The sequence below is a fragment of the Elephantulus edwardii genome, unplaced genomic scaffold, assembly GCF_000299155.1.
Source record: "Elephantulus edwardii isolate Elephantulus edwardi_28Jun2011 unplaced genomic scaffold, EleEdw1.0 scaffold00062, whole genome shotgun sequence".
Lineage (NCBI taxonomy): Eukaryota > Metazoa > Chordata > Mammalia > Macroscelidea > Macroscelididae > Elephantulus > Elephantulus edwardii.
In genome coordinates this window covers 6,975,196-6,994,606 of record NW_006399812.1, presented here as the reverse complement: position 1 = coordinate 6,994,606, position 19,411 = coordinate 6,975,196, and the positions used below count along the sequence as shown (strand labels likewise).

At 36.9% G+C, this 19,411-nt stretch overlaps 1 protein-coding gene across 2 annotated transcripts in view; it reads left to right on the top strand.

Annotated features, from left to right (window-relative positions):
- The window catches only part of PHKB (phosphorylase kinase, beta), a 206,318-nt gene that overhangs the window by 67,417 nt on the left and 119,490 nt on the right, over positions 1-19,411 (top strand). For both annotated transcript variants that reach the window (XM_006887813.1, XM_006887814.1), the window contains exons 6-8: positions 742-822; positions 9,112-9,227; positions 16,199-16,262. In XM_006887813.1, the coding sequence (XP_006887875.1) occupies positions 742-822; positions 9,112-9,227; positions 16,199-16,262 (261 nt within the window). The remainder of the gene's footprint in view (positions 1-741; positions 823-9,111; positions 9,228-16,198; positions 16,263-19,411) is intronic.

Sequence of the window (19,411 nt, the reverse complement as noted above, 5' to 3'; positions counted from 1 at the left end):
TAATCCTGATGAGAATGTCAGAGACAGTGCAATTGGCTCAGGACAGAGCAGAGTTTAGGGCTGTTGTACATAGGGTCGCTGTGAGTCGCAAGTGACTTGATGGCACATAACAAGAACAACAACAACAATAAATATATTTATCATACATTTATCTTTGTCTACAGGAATTTATGCATGTAAAAAAAAAACCAGCTGCAGTTGATTTGTAGAACTGTGGTGTTGATTCTGGCTCAAGATGAGCCTTTATATCGTAGAACTGTGCTCCATAGACAATATATGACTGAGTTTTTTGCCTCAAGAGAGATTTGAACTGCCCCCCTCCCCAGCACCTTTTACTTAGTAGTTGAACAAGTCAATTGTTTGCATTGCTCAAGAATTCAGACCTGAGATTTCACTAAGGAAATGTTGATATGCTGTTTACTGACAGTTTCCTAAAAAGTATTCCAAAAAGTAAATCCTGGAGGTATGGCTGGAAGTGGCTGTCCTTAGGAAAGAAATGTCTTTGAAGTGATTTATGGCAGGTTTATTGTCAGCATCTCATAGTCAATTTAAGGATTTTTGAGTTTCATATACAAATCTAAGCTTTTATTATAATATTGACACCTTTATTTTACAGTAAAAATGGCAATACTTGTCATTTGCTGCTGATAGAGCAAATTTATAAAAATTTTAGATTTTACGTTTCATTTTATCATTTGTCATTGGTTATGTTAATCTTTTTTTGTTGCTGTTTGTTTTCAGATAAACGCGGTGTCACTCTTTCTCCTTTACCTTGTAGAAATGATTTCTTCAGGACTCCAAATTATCTACAACACAGATGAGGTACCATTTCCTCAAACTCTGTAATAGTAGACTTAATTTTGTAGAATTTCTTTTCATTTTCTTTTTAAAAGTCTTCATTTTTATTGCATAAAAATGGGATAACTTTAAATTCATTCAATCAAGTATTGGATATATATCACAAAGGCCTATGTTTTTTGTTTAAAATACTAATGAAAAAATGTACAATAAGCTATAGAGCTTTATTCCCACGAAGTCTCTCTTTTTGGTGATTTAAAAGGAAAAGTTCTGAATTTCAAAGAAACTTAGAAACAGTGAAAGTAAATTAGCATTTACATATTTCTTTATCATTATTATATCTTTCACTTCATTGCTTTTAGTAGTATAATTTTTAAAAATAAATAGAAACCTTTATCTCAGCATAATATTTTTATGATGTTAAGCATTTAAAATGACATTGACTTTGACTTTGCCATGTGGATGAGTGGAAATAAGTGAATATGATGCATTAGCCTATCCGTAAGAGGTTGGCTAGTCTAGCAGCTAAATTGAACAGATTTAGCAGCAGATCATAAGACTCTCACCACCAGCAAAGAAGAAACAAGAGAATGTCGTGTGCCCTTCAGGGCCAGAGATTCTTGCACCAGCTAGACCTACAGAAGAGCAGCAACAGCTACAGCAAAGAACTGGAGACTCAGCATGAAGCAGAACCTTGAGCCTGTATCCCATAGAACCTAAGAGCCTTTGCCCATGTTTGTGGAGAGGGACATAACTGGCAGGGCAAAGAGCTTTGTAACACTGGCGTAAAGCCACAAGGTTGAAGGCTGAGGTGCCTGTGAGCATATTTCAGAAGCTGCACTGACTGAGTGATTATATCTTGCTGTGTGGTTCCATGTACTCTTTGAGCCACCAGAGTGGATTTCAGACCTAGTAGAGCAGTAACTTTGTGGGATGAGTATAAATGGGTCCGGGACCATGGGGGTCATGTCTGACTTCATGGGACTAGGTTTTGTCATGTCTTGATGGGGACAGTTCACCTTTGTGGTAGTTGCAGAGGTTAGATATGGCTGTCTCAATATGGGGACTAAGGTGCATCTGATTCAGGCCATGGTCCTTTGATTACTTTCCGATTATATCTGAGAGCTGGACTACTATAAGGATGATAGAAAAAGAATTGACACCTTTGAGCTTTGGTGTTGGAGAAGAGCAGTGAACATCCCATGGATGGCCAAGAGAATGAACAGATCTGTCTTAATGAGGGAACAGACATGTCTTGGTGTTGGTATAGCTGGAGTGCTCTTTGGAGGCAGGGATGATGAAGCTTCACCTCACAGACTTTGGACATGTTGCTAGGAGGGGCTATTCCTTGGTGAAGGACATGAAGCTGGGAAGGGTGGAGGGTCTGCGAAGGAGAGGAAGACCCTTAACTGGGTGGATTGACACAGTGACTGCTGCAATGAGTTCTTGTGTGTCAGGAAGTGGGAGGATGGTGCAGTATAAAACAGGGAATTTAGGGTAAAACAGTGTTCACGTATTTTGTTCATAGGGTGCTTAGAGTCGTCCTTGACTCGAAGGCACACAACTACACAACAGCAACATGGCCCTTGCTTCTTTTATAGTTCTTGCATGTGGGACCTGAGTGGAACTATTAGAAATACTATATTCTACTTATAGTAGAATTTAAAAATAATTTGTTTCTCAAAATTGAAAAAAATTCTCCTCAGATAATAATAGATAGTATATGTAGTGCTGCTAACAGAAAGGTTGATGGTTCAAACCCACCAGCCATTCCACAGGAAAATAATGAGGCAGTCTTTTCCTGTAAAGGTTTATAGCCTTGGGAACCTGATGGAGTTTTACTGTAATTCAGAATGATGTCTTAAAGACCAGTGACAACCACCTTTTTGTCAACTGACACTACCACTTTTTTAACCTGATAAGACCATACCATTTTATGTTTTTACCCCTAAGGTAAGAATGCATACTTGTGAAACTTCTCTTATTTTCTTATGAAAATATTACCTGGTTTTCCATGTTTGTTTGTTTGTTTCCTGGCTTTTATGTAATAAGAATTTTTATATATCAGGTAGCCTTCAGCAGGGGTACTCAAATTCTTAAAATAATAAATGCACTGCTCTTGTACATTGTCTTTCTTTTCAACAGTATATTTACTTACAGTTCTGTAGTCAGACAAAGAGAAAGTGATTTAACAGATAATAGATCTTTCCTTTTAGGAAGCCCATTTAATTAAAAAGTTTAGAGCATTTAATTCTTTGAAATTAGTATAGTTTATGAGCGATATTCTTTTCTCTTTGGACCTTAGGCCTTTAAGAGTGATGAATCTGAAGTCCTATCTTGTTTCTTTGTCCATCCATACTCATGTCTAATCAATCATTGGACCTGGGAAGTTAATAGGTGGTGGTGGTTTTTGTTAATAGGAGGAGTATCTAAAACATTTCTTCCCCCCCCCCCCAATTTACTATCATAGTTTTAGTTTACCAGGTTCTGAAATTTTTTTGGACTGAGTTTAAGATAAAATTTATTTCCATTATTATTGCTAAATATTTTCTATTAAATCCTCACAAATACTGAATTGTTGGCTATTGAGCCAATCTTTTTTAATCATATCTGGAAAGTTTTAACTCTTATGCATGCACAGTCTGTGGAAGACCATGAAAGGATCATGAATATTTTTGGTGAATAGATAAAGTCATAAAATAGGAATTGATTAATATTGAGTATTAACTGTGTATAGATTTATATAAGTGTGTCATTGTGTATGTATGTAATATATATGTCCATGTGTATAATGTAATGTTTTTAAATCTTCTGCTTTTTAAATGTCATACGATTAGCTCCTTTTAGCAGCTAATCATCATACCTTTACTGATCTCTCACTGTTAGAAACTTTGTGCCCATTTGGTAGTTTGTTAGTTGACAGTCATGTGTCACCCTTAATAATTTGCTGTGCCTATCGTAGATGACTATACATGTAGATTTCACCCTACGGACTGCATGGGAATCAGATTGACTACATTTATGGAAGAAATTGTTGGTGAAGCTCAATATAAGCAGTCAAAACTATGTCAGAGGCAAAGTGGGTCAGATCATCAGTTACTTATATACAAGTTTAAATTGAAGCTGAAGAAAATAAATCCATAAGAACCAAGATATGATCCTGAATTCATTCCATTGGAATTTTATGATCATCTTTTTATTTATTTGTTTTTTATTTTTTTATTATTTTTGTGTGTGTGTGTACCGTCAGATCGGAGCATCTGGTGGATTCCATCTCCATAATTTGCATGATCAGCTATCATGAGAAAAGGTTTAAGGTATTAAACACCAATGATAGAAGACCAGATGAATTGTGGGAAAAAATCAGGGATATCATCCATGAAAAAAGCAAAAGGTCATTACAAAAACCGAGGAGAAAGAAAAAATCGAAATGGGTATCAGAAGAGACTCTAAAGATTGCACTGGAACATTGAGAAGCCAAATTTAAAGGAAAATATGTCGAGATGAAAGAGCTGAACAGATGGTTTTCAAAGGGCACCTCAGGAGGACAAAGCAAAGTACTATAATGTAATTTGCAGAGAGCTGGAATTGGAGAATAAGAAGGGAAGAATTTGCATTTCTCAAGCTGAAAGAACTGAAAAACAAATTTAAGCCTCATGTTGCAGTGTTGAAAGATGCTATGGGCAAATATTGAATGACCCAGAAAGTATTCAAAACAAGACTGAGGGAATACACAGAGTCACTGTACCAGAAAGAATTTATTAACACTGACAGATTTCAGGAAGTCCCATATGAGCAGGAGCCAATGGTAATGAAAGAAGAAGTGTAAGCTGCATTGAAGACACTGGCAAAAAATAAGGCCCCAGGAATCGGTGAGATACCAATTCACTTGTTTCAATTAACAGATGCAGCCTTGGATGCACTCACCAGTCTATGCCAGGGAATATGGAGGATGGATGGTTGGCCATTAGATTAGAAGAGGTTCATGTTTGTTCCTATTCACAAAAAGGGTGACCTAATTGAATGTGGAAATTATTGAACAGTATCATTGATATCACAGGCAAGCAAAATACTGCTGAAGATTATTTTTAAATGGCTGGAACAGTTCATAGATAACTACTAGAAGTTCAAGCAGGATTTAGAAGAGGCCATGGCACCAGGGATATTGTTGCTGATGGCAGATGGATCCTGGCTGAAAGTAAGGAATTACAGAAAATGTCTATTTGTGCTTCATTGGCTATGCAAAGGTGTTTGACTGTGTGCATCATGACAAGTTGTTGCTGACATTGAGGAGAATGGGAATCCCAGAGAACTTGATTGTGCTCACAAGGAAACTATACCTGGACCTGGAGGCTGTTGTGCAAACAGGTCAGGGGAGCACTGAATGGTTTGAAATTGGTAAAGGGAGTGTGGCAGGGATGTATTCTGTGTCTATATCTGTTCTGTCTATATGCTGAGCAAATTATCCAAGAAGCTGGACTCTTTGAAGAATAATTGGCATCAGGAATGAAGGGAGACTCATAAATAACCTGTGTTATGTAGATGACACAACCTTACTTGCTGAAAGTTAGAAGGACTTGAAGCACTGGTTGCATACGACCAAAGAATGCAGTCTTCAGTGTGGATTGCATCTCAATATCAAGAAAATAAAGATTCTTACCACTGGACCAATAGGCAGTGTCATGATGGATAGAGGAGGAGATAGAAACTGGTATGAGCAGTCAGGAAATAAGAAGATGAATTGCACTGGGGAAATCTGCTGTTAGGGACCTTTCCAAATTATTGAGGAATAGTGATGTCAGTTTGAGGAATAAGGTGTGTCTGATTCAGGCCATGGTCTTTCTGATTACTAGCTTTGCATCTGAGACCTGGACGATGAATAAGGATGACAAAAAAAGAATTGATGCCTTTGAGCTGTGGTGTTGGAGAAGAGCACTGAACATTCCATGGACGGCCAAGAGAATGAACAGTAACATCTTCACAAGGGTGCAGCCAGAGTGCTCTTTGGAGGCAGGAGTGATGAGGCTTTGCCTCACATACTTTGGACGTGTTGTTAGGACAGGCTATTCCTTGGAAAAGGACATGATGTTGGGAAAGGGAGAGGGTCGATGAAGGAGAGGAAGACCCTTAATAAGGTGGATTGACAAGGTGACTGCTGCAGTGGGCTCTTCTGTGTCAGGAAGTATGAAGATGGCTCAGGACAGGACTAGGTTCAGATCTTATATATGGTTGCTATGAGTCATTCTCAACTCGATGGCATCTGACAACAACACCACCACCACCACCACAATGTAATATACTGAGTGTGTATATTTGTAGTAATGAACTTGATGGGGAACATACATTCTATGGGCAGAGTAGCAGCTTTTCTGACAGCATTCATTGTCACACAGGTATAATGTGCTTTGTAAGAATTTAATTTGCATTTTTGTGTGTTACAGAAATGTTTAGTCCATATTAGTATCTACAGAGTAAAATTTTGAAAGAAGTAAAATTTTTTAGTTCTTTCCTGGCACCGTTGTTTACCTTTGTGTGTGTGTATGTGTAGAGAAATCCATGGTGTCTTGTTATTATTAGGTGTCATCAATCAAGTCTGACTCACAGTTACCCTGTGAACAGATTGAAATCTTTCCCTGTTCTGAAACAGCCTCGCTGTCTCTGCTGTGCTCATCTCCATTGTTAGCCATGTGCCAGTTCTTTTTCTTTCCTAGCGATGCTCTACTTTTCTCACCGTGATGCCTTTTTCTAAGGATGAGGCTTCCTGACAACTTGTCTGAAGTATATAAGATAAAGTTTACTTTTCTTGCCTCTTAAGGACACCCTGGTTGCACTTTCTTCCAGAAAGATTTGTATGTTTCTTTGGCAGTCCATGGAACACTCAATACTCTTCACCATCACCACAATTTAAAGACATCAGTTCTTTGGTCTTTCATATGCATTGTGTGAATTTTAAATGCATATGGAATAATTCAAAAGACTGTAAATGTAAGCATGGATGAGATAGTCAGTAAGTAGCTAGGTATGCTGTAACCCAAAGACACCCACCACCAGCTCAGCAGGAGAAAAATGGACAGTCTCCTCCAATGTGATTTACAGACTCTGAAAACCCACTGGAGAATCATCTCTGAGCCAACATTGATTGCTCATGTCTCTCTCAGAGGTGCTAGTGGATTTGACCTGATGGAGATGTGCCACTTCTGAGCTGTCAGTGCAATTCCCTACTGACTAAAACATCAGAGTGAGTTTGAGTGAAATAAAAACTAGTGATAAAAAAATTGAGAGCTCAGAAATAAATTACTCCATCTTTATTCATTTATTTTTAAGAAAGATTGATTTGTGTTCCCATCAAAAAAATGTAATATAATGTGGATATTTTAATGATTCTTTATGATTTGGTAAACTAAACAGCTGTAAGAATATTAATGGTGGAACTCAGCACTTAATCCTAGAGTTACAACTAGAAGATGTTATAGGAAAAATCTTGAATGATGCAGGAAGCATCAAAAGAAGATAGAAGGAATACAGAGAGTTACTGTACCAAAAAGAATTGGCTGATATAAAAGTAGCATATAATAAACCAATGGAAAAGAAAGCAGTAGTTCAAGCTGAACTGAAGGGTTTGGCAAATAATAAGGCCACGAAAACTGATAGAATACCAATTGGCATATTCCAGCAAACAGGCAGCCCTAGGTGTACTCACCATTCTGTGCTAAGAAATTTGACAGATATCTGGCCAGAATATGGCATTTAGGTTCAGGGGAAGACTCATCAGTAACCTGTTCTGCAGATGACCCAACCTTGCTTGCTTTATGTGAAGAGAACTTGAAATGCATGTTGGAGAAGATCAAAGACTATATAGCCTTCAACAAGAATTACATCTTAACAACAACAACAAAAAAAATCAAGGAAAACCCAAACTATAAAATTTCTCACCACTGGAACAAATGGCAACATCTTGAAAGATGGAGAAAAGGTTGAAGTTGCCAATAATTTCATCTTAGTTGGCTCTACAGTCAACACTGTTGGTTCCAGCAGTGAAGAACTTAAAAGACATTTTGCATTGGAAAAAAGTATACTTTTTTTTTTTTTACTTTCAGTGGGCCTTTATTGAGATAAATTAACAGAAATCAAGATATTTATCATCTTTTCAGAACCATAGAAACTCAGTGAAAACTGGTCCATATACATAACCACCACCTCCCAACAAAAACTGAATCCCACTGGAACATTTGCCAGTTAACAGAAAGCTAATTTTTTCCTTCTCCAAATGTTTTTAAATTTTTGGTTTCCACTGCTGTTAAGGACCTCTTCAAAGTACTAAAGAACAATGACATCAGTTTGGAGACTAAGATGTTCCTGTGGTCTTTTCAGTTGCATGCTATGCTTCAGAAAGTTGAACAGTGGATAAGGATAGCAGAAGAATTGATGCCTCTTGAGTTGTGATATTGGAAAAGAGTACTGAATATCTGATGTACGGCCAAAAGAAAAATATGTCTTGGACAAAGGGCAGTCAGGGAGCTCTGAGTTTATAGCAGAAGATACCTGTCACTAGAAAAAACATTAGGGCGATTAGATTTGAGAAGTGTACATAGACTGAAGACTCCAGGTTGGTGCTGTGTTCTCGTTGTTAGGTACCAATGAGTTGCTTATGAATCATAGCAACCCTGTGAACAATGGAGCTGAACATTGCACTGTCCTGTGCCATTCTCACCATTGCTCACATACTTGAGCCCATTGTTAAAATTACTGTTCAGTCCATCTCATTGAAAGTCTTCCACTCTTTCAGTAACACTATACCTTTCCAAGCATGATGTCTTTTCCAAGGAATGGTCCATCCTAATCACGTGCTCATAGTATGTGACATGAAATATCTGCAGCCTTGCCTCTCAGCAGCACTCTGGCTGCAGTTGCTCCAAGACAGAATTGTATCCAATGTAGTACTGATATTTTTTTGCAACAAAGAAATAATACTTCACCAAAGTTTTAGACTTAACCTTTTAGATTCTGAATATTACCTAGAATAAAAACAGCACATAAGTTTTTTTATAATTCTGAAGGTATGCGTCTTCTTATAATTTAGAAGATACATAAATGAATAATAATTGTAGTGATATTTAAATTCTATTTCTGTACAGTACACTGTTATCTAACTCTAGACACTGTATTGCAGTTAAGTATAAGAAAACATTTTTAGTAATATACTAAAATACTCCAGCATGTTAAAAATGTGTAATATGTATGTGGAAATACAAACGGCATTGAAATTCTTATTGATAGCTAATGTAAACTTACAGATTATTTCTTTTCTTTTAGGTCTCTTTCATTCAGAACCTTGTATTTTGTGTGGAGAGAGTTTACCGTGTACCTGACTTTGGTGTTTGGGAGAGAGGAAGCAAATACAATAATGGGAGTCCAGAGCTGCATTCAAGGTAATTTTCTGAGGTCTGGGTGTTTTTATTATTATAATGTAAGGAATTTGAATATGAATAGAAAATCAAATTGTTCAATTGGAACTGTGATTTTGGTATTAATTTTCAACCTTGTTTCCGATGTAAAACTTATTAGATGATTTAAAATTAAGTGTAACACTCATTTTAGCCCTTAAGTTAATTCAAGATAGGAACAGCAAAGCCCCATTTGTCATTATGTCAGTGCATTCACATCAGCCTTCATCATTATTCTTCACCCTCCTCAGTGTTTTGTTCAAGCTTTCTGTTTAAGCAGATTTGAAATCATATTTGTTGAAAGGTAGTTTTATAATTCATTCTATGAAGATTAACAGCAGCCTATATAAAAAGTCTCAGGTCAGTGTAGTTGTAGATGCTTAGCTTAACCAGCTGTGTAAGTCAAAAAATTTCCAGCATTAACAGTTTCACCCGTTTCTCAGTTCCCCAGTTCCTCGATGGCCCTTGGGTTCAGTGAGTCACTAGAAGGTCTTCCAGAGACTCAGGCCCATCAGGGGAATCACTCTTGTGACTGTAGGTTTACAGGCTGGTTTTCAAGAAACTGGTGACCAGGATCCTGTAGACTGTCAGTTGTGGTGCAGATAGATGGCAGTTGTGGGTGATGCAGGCTTGTGTTGCTTAGACTGGTGAGCAGTGGGCCAAGATCCTGTAGACTGTCACTTGTTGGGTAGCTAGATGGCGACTGTGGGTGATGCAGGCAGGATGCTGTCTCCTAGCGGAGCAATCCACAGAGAAAGTGCCTAGCACTGAGGTCTCATGAACAAGCCTCTAGTAGAGAGGGTCTTGCATCCCATCCTGATCTTCTCTCCTTAATAAAATAATTACTTCAAAAACAAAAAATAAAACAAAACAAACAAAAATAATTACTTCAGCACAAAATAAAGTTAATGATTGGTTAGGAAAGACATGTGAATGATAAAACTTAGATACCCAGAAAAGGTCAAATATAGTAAAATTTTCAAGTACTATTTCTGTCTCTATTTCATGGTAAACCTTCTCTGTTATGTTACAAAGCTATTTTTTTAATCCTAACAGACTTCCATGTAAAACTTAGCTTTCTGTGTCATTTATAAGAGCTACTATCAACATCCTAAGTTGTGGTATACTGATTTTGAATAAGCTACAATAGTTGAGGATTGATTTTAGTACTTTTAAAAACATTTTATTTTGGTGGGAAATTTACAGTGTATTGGTATTCCTACCGCCCCCCCCCCCCCAATCATTTGTGAACATTCTATGCTTCAGCATCACTTGGGGACTACTATACATAAAATGTCTGGTTGTCCATTCAGCCACATCGTCTTTTCCTTCACCCATTCCAATGAGTCTTCCATATCTATCAATTTTTCTACACTCTCCTCCTTTTCCCTTTCCTTGTAACCATACTAAGTAGATTCTGTCTGTATGTAAACCATTCTTGAGGATTTTTTAAAAATCTTTTATTGCTTTACATACAACCACTCATATTTATTGTGTCTCATTCAAGTGCACTGAGTTTTATACAGTCATTGACATACATTTCGTTTCATATAATTAATTACTATTGAGACCTCAGTTGAGATGGATTGACACAGTTACTGAGGTAATGAGGGTAGATGTGTCGAAGTCAGCAAGACTGGCTAAGGATAGGTCAGGCTTTAGAGCTATTGCACATTGGGTCATTATGAGTCACAGGGGACTTTTTGACACATAACAACAACAACTGTGCAAAGGCATTTAACTGTATGAACCGTAATACATTATGACTGGCATTGATAAAAATGTAAATTCCAGAGCACAGTGCTCATGTGAAACCTGTTACTTAGAATAAGAAACTGTTGACCGAACAGAGCAAGGGAATACAGCATAGTTTAAAATCAAGAAGTGTGCGTCAGGGTAATATCATTTCTCCATTCAGTTTGTATGCTGAGCAGATATTTCTAGAAGCTGGATTTTTTGAGGAATAATGTGGGATCATGATCACAGGAAATCTCTTTAAACAAACTGTTATGCAAATAATACAAATTTGCTGTTTCAATGTAAAGATGTGAAATGCTTGCTGCAGAACATCAAAGATGACTGCTTTTAATATGAATTACATTTCAACATCAAGAAAACGAAAGTCCTTACCTCTGGATTAGTAGGTAACATCATTATAGATAGAGAAGGAAGAGACATTAACAATGATTTAATCTTACTTGGGTCTGTAATCAGCACCCTTGGTGCCATCAGGCAAGAAATAAAAATATTTTTTGTATTGGTAAAAACAGGGACCTCTCCAAAGTATTGAAGAACAACAGTTTGTGTTTAAACACCATGATACATCTGATGTATCTGATGCATCTGAAAGTTCGACAATGATTAAACGCAATAGAAGATGAATCAATGCCTTTGAGTTGTAGTCTTGGAATACTGAATATTCCTTGGACTGCCAAAAGAACAAACAGATATGTCTTGGAGAAAATGCAACCAAGGTGTTCCTTAGAGGCAAGGATAATGAAACCTTGTATCACATACTTTGGGCATACTGTTGGGAGGGACTAGTCCATGGAAAAGGACTTCATGCTTGCAGAGGCCAGCAAAGGAAGGGAAGATCCTCAATGTGATAGACACATACAGTGACTGTAACAGTGGACTCAAGTGTAGAAGAAATGATGATGATGATGCACTGGATAGGGTCAGAGTCTCATCCATTGGGTACCATGAGTTTTGGTGAATGTGAAGGCATCTAACACCACCAACAACAACATATTCCTCTTAGTGAAATAGCTTAATCAAATAATGCTTCTATTTCTAACATTTTAAGAGATTGTTAAACACGTTTTCATAGTGGTTGCATCATTTTACATTCCCACCAGCTGTCTGTTGTAGTTCCAATCTTACTACATCGTCAGCAACATTTGTGGTTTCATGTCTTGTTGAACTTTGCTGTTATTGCTGGAGTGAGACGATATATCTCATTGCTGTTTTGAGAAGATGATGGATGAAATGCACAGAGACTCTGTACCAAAAAGAAAAAAATGGCTGACACAGAACCATTTCAGAAAGTAGCATATGATCAAGAATCAAAGGTAATGAATAAAAGGGTTCAAGCTAAACTGAAGAGATGACAAAAAAAGACAAAGCCCTAGGGATGGATGGAATACCAACTGACATGCTCCAACAACAGATGCAGAGCTGTATGTACTCATTAGGCTGGAAGATCTGTCCAGCTGTCAGGAGAAGATTTGTATTTGTTCTGATTTCCAAATAAGGTGACCCAATAGAACCTGGAAGGTACTGAATAATACTATTAATGTCTCATGAAAGTAAAATATTGTTCATTATTGAAATACAACTGGAACAATACATCAAGAGAAAACTAAGAAATTAAGAAATTAAGCCTTGATTTAGAAGATGCCATGGCACCAAGGATATCATTGTTGGTGTCTTTGAGAGTGCACTACAGCTTCTTACTACTAGGACACCAGAAAGGTCAGCAAAAGTGAAGAAGGCCCTCAACAGATGGATTGATGACATAGTGTAATGTTAGGCTCAAGTATATCAAAGATGATGAAGATGGTACAGGATAGGTCGGGGATCAGATTTGTTGTTCCTAGGGTTGCAGTTGACTTGATGGCACATATCAACAACATTAACTACTGAGTACTGGTGCCCTAATGACTAAAAAGCTGTGCTGCTAACTTAGAGGTAGGCAGTTTGAATCAACCAACTGCACCACTTAAGTAAGGTGGGCAGTCTCCTTCCATGTGATTTGTAATGAGGTTGTCTTTTTCTTTGAGTTTTCTATAAAATTTATGTCATAGCCCTTCACTGTATACATCATTGCCAAATTATTTTTTTTTCCAGTCTTTAGGCTCCCTTTTTACTCTGTGGGAGTCATTTTTGAATACACATAAGTATTTCATTTTTAAAAGGTCCTACTCATCCATATTTTCCTCTCCTGGTTGTGCATTTTTGGCTGTTTTTGATGGTCTGTTTATGCTGTTTATTGTTGTTGTTGTTGTAAGGTGCCTTTGAATCAAGAACAACTCATAGTAACTCGATGAATAAAAGATCTGAACCCTGTTCTATCCTGTGCCATCCTCACCCTTCCTGACAAACAAGAGGCCATCGCAGTAGTCACCATGCCAATCAACCTGGTGTTGAGGGTTTTCTTCTCTACCGACCCTCCACCCTTTCCAGCATCATGTCCTTCACCAAGGATTAGCCCCTTCTCGTAACATGCCCAAAGTATGTGAGTTTAACTCTCATCATTCTTGTTTCCAAAGAGCACTCTGGATCTGTTTGTTCTGTTGCTGTTCCCCAGCACCACAGCTCAAAGGCATCAGTTCTTTTTCTGTCATCCTTATTTATTGTCAAACTCTAAGCAGCATAGCAAGTGATCGGAAAGACCATGGCCTGAATCAGATGCGCCTTAGTCCTCACCTCAGTACCGTTTGCTATACTTAGATATCCTGGGGTTGCTGTGATACTGAAAGCTGTGCCACTAGTGTGTCAAATGCCATAAGGGTTATTCATGGTGGACAGGTTTTGGTGGAGTTCCTTGGTTAAGCTAGACGAGGAAGCAGGATGGGCCATCTACTTCCTAAATAGCAGGTCTTTGAAAGCCCTATACTAGTATTAGAGCTCATAAATTTATTCTTTTTTCTCTCTGATGATCTTTATCATTTTTAGTTTTACCCCTAAATCCTTGATCCATGTTGAGTTAGGCATTGCATACGGTGTGAGGTATGGATCTTCTTTCCATATAGATCTGAAAAACAGATAAATACCCAGTTTTGCAAGCTCCACCGAGTTTCTGATTTTATAAGTTGCAAAGGGAAAAAAAGCCTGTCAGTCTTTTCCCAGTGAATTCTCTGGTGCTTAGAACTGCCAGAGTTGTGTAACCTTTATGTTGGCTAAAGGCTTTTGTCACCAGAGGTCTGGTATTATAGCCTAGGGGAAAGGATTTTGGTTATTAGATACGTAATAGATGTGTTTGCAAAGCTGGGAGGAAAAGCTCAGGTATGAGTTGTTGCAGCATAAGGACTTTGGCATCCTTCCACAAATACCCAGCAATCTATAAAGCTGTATGCATATCTAGGATGAGGCATATGCTCAGGGAAGGCAATAAACATTCCCCTCTGGCTGATATTCAAGCTCTTATTAAACAACAAGTAAAAGAGAAGTCAGAAATATAAGATACTCAGCAAAATGTTGAAGTTATCAGAGAGAAGTCAACACACAGAGACTAATTGCAAAGGTTGAGATAATGTTTACACACACACACACACACACACACACACACACATACACATATCCATATACATCTTCCTCTTGAGTTCTGAGTGTTTAAGAAAAATACTAAGGAGCAGTCATTTCAGTTTGAAGACTAAGATGTACCTGATTTAGACCCTGATCTTTTCAGTCACTTGGTATGCACCTGGGAGCTGGACAGTGAATAAGGATGACAGAAGAATCAATGTCTTTGAGTTGTGGTGTTGATGAAGAGGACTGAATTGTCAAAAGAGCAAACAAAATAGTTTTGAAGAAAATGTAGCCAGAGTGCTCCTGATAGGATGTCTAACCTTCCTCTCACATACCTTGGGCATGTTGTTGTTAAGAGGGGCTATTCCTTGCAGAGGGACATTATGCTTGGAAAGGTGGAGCGTTAGTGAAAGAGTGAAAGACCCTCAGCAACATGGCTTGACCAGTGACTGCAGCAGTGGAAGAGTTCATGTAAATGACCTACATAAAATGTAGAACATGATTACATGAATAGCTGAGAACAATATCTGTCAAATTTTAGCATACATTTAAGTACCTGGAAAGCTTTTGAAAATATTTGTTGGGTCCTGCCTCCCACTTTTCTGATTCAAGTCTTAGATGACACGTGAAAACTTCTACTTTTTTAAGCTCCCAGGTAATGTTTATTTTGCTTTCTGTCTTCTGCAGTAACAAGTACCGTTTTAGAAATACAGTTATTTCTATTTTAGAAATAGTTATTTCTAATATGACTAATTATTAATTTTAAATTATATTAGTGGTTTATGTAGTCACTTTTGAATAAAGGAAAAGTTCTAAAATACTTAAATTCAACTACATTTTTAATCAACATTGAGGTGTTTTTATTTTCTAGTATTATTGTGTACTAGGGTGATAATGGTTACCCATGGTGGATAGTGTTTGGTGGAGCTTTCCAATTAAAACAAGCTTGGAAACAGGAGTGACATCCAATTCCCAAATGGCTTGCCTCTAGAAACTCTCTGAACAGAACTCAGGTCTTTCGTTCATAGGGTCGCTATGAGTTGTCTGAGACTCGACAGCACTTAACAGCAACAACAACATTGTGTACTAGAAATTTGAGAAGACAAAGGTGTAAAACAGAGATAACGCACATTTTTTTTACAAGGAGAAGTAGATAATTATAAATAAGAAGTGTTAGCTATTCTTAAACATAAAATAATGTCTATTTTAGTAGAACTTATGCAAAGAGCATTTGCATAATATATTAATATGTGCTTTGTAGCAAGTGTATGGTATGGTAAGATATTTTTCCTTCTTCAAGTTTCGAAGTTGACATAAAAATTCTTTTAAATACACATGATGTAATGATGCTTAACTTGGTAATTTTTATGCATATAGCCTACTTACAAAGTTTATCTTATAAATTTTTACTGTGTGAATATGTAAAAAATGATGAACTTAGTACTATAATCATCAATAGTATGACTCTTAGTTTAGATCAAAATGAACCTAGAAATATTTTTCCCAGATGATCACTAACTATAAAAAAGAAAAATTAAAATTGTTAATCACTGAAAAATCTTTTAGATATTTTTAAAACTGAGTTGTTATGTTTTAGTAAAGAAATTTACAGAATCATAAAGAAACATAAAGGATCATCAGATAATTGTTCTGCTTTTATAGTTAGATACATCATAATAATGAAAGTATTTTCTTTTCTTCCTCAGTTCTGTTGGTTTAGCAAAAGCAGCTCTAGAAGCAATTAATGGATTCAACCTCTTTGGCAATCAGGTAATGAGCAAGACTACCAAAATTTGCTTATTTATTTGATTAGTGTATTTTGAATAATGAATTTTGGCTATTCACAAACAAAGCCTTCTTCTTGTAAATAGAGAATTTCTAAATTTCCCAGAGCAGGTTCTGTTTGAATAATTTTTCCTTTCCAAATTACTTGTTTGTTAAATTTTAGTTTTCTAATGAAACATTTTTACTTCTTTTAAAAAAGAAACCATTTTTTTGGTAAAGATTTATTCTTTGTTCAAAACACTTTTTTAACCTCAAATCTCTTAGTGTTATCCTTGAGCTTTTATATTACACATATTCCTGACTTGTACCTTACTTTGGTTATGCCATATCTCAGAAAGGCTTTTATTTAATGTGCACCTTACATAGATGGGAATTTGTGTAATAGGTTTAAACAGAGAATTGTGAGTTCCGATACTGGCTTCACTCTCTGTTCACTGTTATAGGACATGAAAGGGAAAAAGGAAAGCAGAACATTTTTAGATCCTACGTAGTAACTGTAGGTCTTAGTCCTCTTTTTTCTTAAGATTTCTCACTAAAGAAATGGAGAGACTAGAGCTCTTAGAAGGAATCCTAGTGACATAGTGGTTATGTGCAATGCTACTAACTGACCATTCAAATCCACCAGCCGTTTGTGTTTGAAAAAGATGAGCAGTCTCCTTCTATAAATATTTCCAACCTTGGTAGCTCAACAGATTGTTGCTGTGGGTTGGAATTGTCGCAACAGCAGTAAGCAAGAATTCGTAGGCATCGAAGAATATGTGAACTTACTGCTAATTTTGAGTGATAGTAAGTTGCTCACCTCCAACCACGGAGACTCTCCATATCTGATCTCTTGGCCATAGTGTAAACATTTCTTTCTCATTTGAATACTTAGGAAATCCTACATGTATCTTAAATACTTTTAACTTTTCTTTAACCCTTGTCTCCCTCTTTATATTCATTTATTTGTAAATGATTTAGTTATGTGCCATCTAGTAGACTATGACTCATAGCAACCTTGTATAAACACTTGTTTTGAACCCTGCCATGTCTTGATCCTCTGTCTTTGATACAGCTGCCCCCATTGCCACAGTTGCTGTGTCAGTCGTTTTCATCCAGGATCTTCCTCTCCTGCACTGACCCTCCACCCTTCAGAGCATTATATCCTTTTCCAAGGATGAGTCCCTCTTGGCAACATGCCCAAAGTATGTGAGATGGAGTTTCAAAATCCGTGCCTCCAAGGAGCAACCTAGTTTCATCCTCTGCAAGATAGAACTGTTTGCTCTCTTGGAAATTCATGGTATGTTCAATACTCTTCTCTAGTGCCACAACTCAAAGACATTGATTCTTCTTTATCCTGGGTCATTGTCTAGATCTCTGACTCATAGCAAGTAATTTTGAGAAGAGTAAGAATCTGTGTTTGGATCAGGTTTACTTTAGTCTCTAGATTGACATCATTAACTTTTCAACACTCTGGAAAAATTCTGACAGCAGAATTTTCCAGAGCAACTCATCTTTTGATTTTCTGATTTTGGTTCCAAGATTGTGGACTTCAGTGAAATGAAATTGTTAACAACCTCAGTGTCTTCTCCATCTATCATGTTGCTGCCAGTTAGCCCTGTCATGAGAAACTTTGTGTTCTTGATAATTGAGATGCAGTTTATTTTGAACACTGTAATCCCTGACTTTCTGCAACAAACACTTAGGTCCTTTTCGGTTTTGGTGAGCAAGATTTTATCATCTGCATTATGTGAGTTGTTAATGAGTCTTCTTCAAATCCTGATGCCACATCCTTCTTCAGAGAGTGCAGCCTCCTGAGTCATCTATTCTATGTACAGATTGAAAAGGTGTGGAGAAGGGACATATCCCTGATGCACTCCTTTCCTGATTTTGAACCATGCAGTGTTCCCTTGTTCTGTTATGATTGCTTCTTGGTTCAAATATAGATTTTTCATGAACACAATCAAGTGTTTTGAGATTCTTACTCTTCTCAATCTTAGCCACAGTTTGTTGTGATCCATACAATCAAATGTCTTTGCATAGTCTATAAAACAAAAATAGACATTCTTCTAGGACTCTCTGCTTTCATCCAAGGCCCACCCAGCTGACATTGACAATGATATTCCTAGTGCCTCTTCCAAACCCAACTTGTATTTCTGGCAGTTCTCTCTCAGTGTGTTTGTTCCAGTTGTTCTTGGATAATCTTAATTAGTAGTGACAATTCTCAATAATTTCCAGACTCTGTTGGATCACTTTTTTTTCTAATGGAAATAAATATGGATCTCTTCCAGTCAGTTGGCCAGGTAGCTGTCCTCCATATTTCCTGGCACAACCTGATTAGTACTAGCACTGCATCTGTTTGTTGAAATATGCCATTTGATATTCCATCAATTGCTGGGGCCCTTTTTTTTTTTATAATTTCTTCAGAGCACCTTGAATTTCATCCTTTATCATCGTTGCCTCTTGAATGTAAGTTGTTTCATGAAATACTCCTGTGCTAACCACTTCTTTTTCATACAGTGACTCCTTGTACTCCTTCCATCTTCTTTTATGTTTCCTGGGTTATTCAATATTTTGCCCGTAGCATCTTTAAGTATTGCAACTCAAGACTTGAATTTGTTCTTTGGCTCCAGCTTAAGAAATGCTGAATGAGTTAGTCCCTTTTGATGTACACATACATGAATATATGCATGTTTGTGTGCCTATGTATATGTATTTAAATGCTCTCAGGTAATATATTAAAAAAATTATGGGGAAAAAAATCCTCCTGGGAATCAGGAAACTTGGATTAACTATAACTTTTGTGGTCTATGTCTTAGTTTCCTCATATATAATATAGAGGTATCATTAATAGGTCCTAAATCAGAAATAAAAGGATTTCTTAGCATTACTATTTGAGAAAGAATAAGCCCTCAATAAAGTTATCTCTTGCATTACTATTAAGTATTGAAAATTTCATATTGGACTAAATAACCTTTAGAGAGAATGTCAAATAGACCTAGGAATCAAGGACCAAGCCAGAGATGTTACAGCAATATAAAAACACTAATCTCATTTCTGCCTTCTATGGCATATCTTTTTTTTTTATTAAATTTTATTAGTTTTAATGAACATTTACAGAGATTTTGGGTTTTCATTCATTCATTGTTGCACTG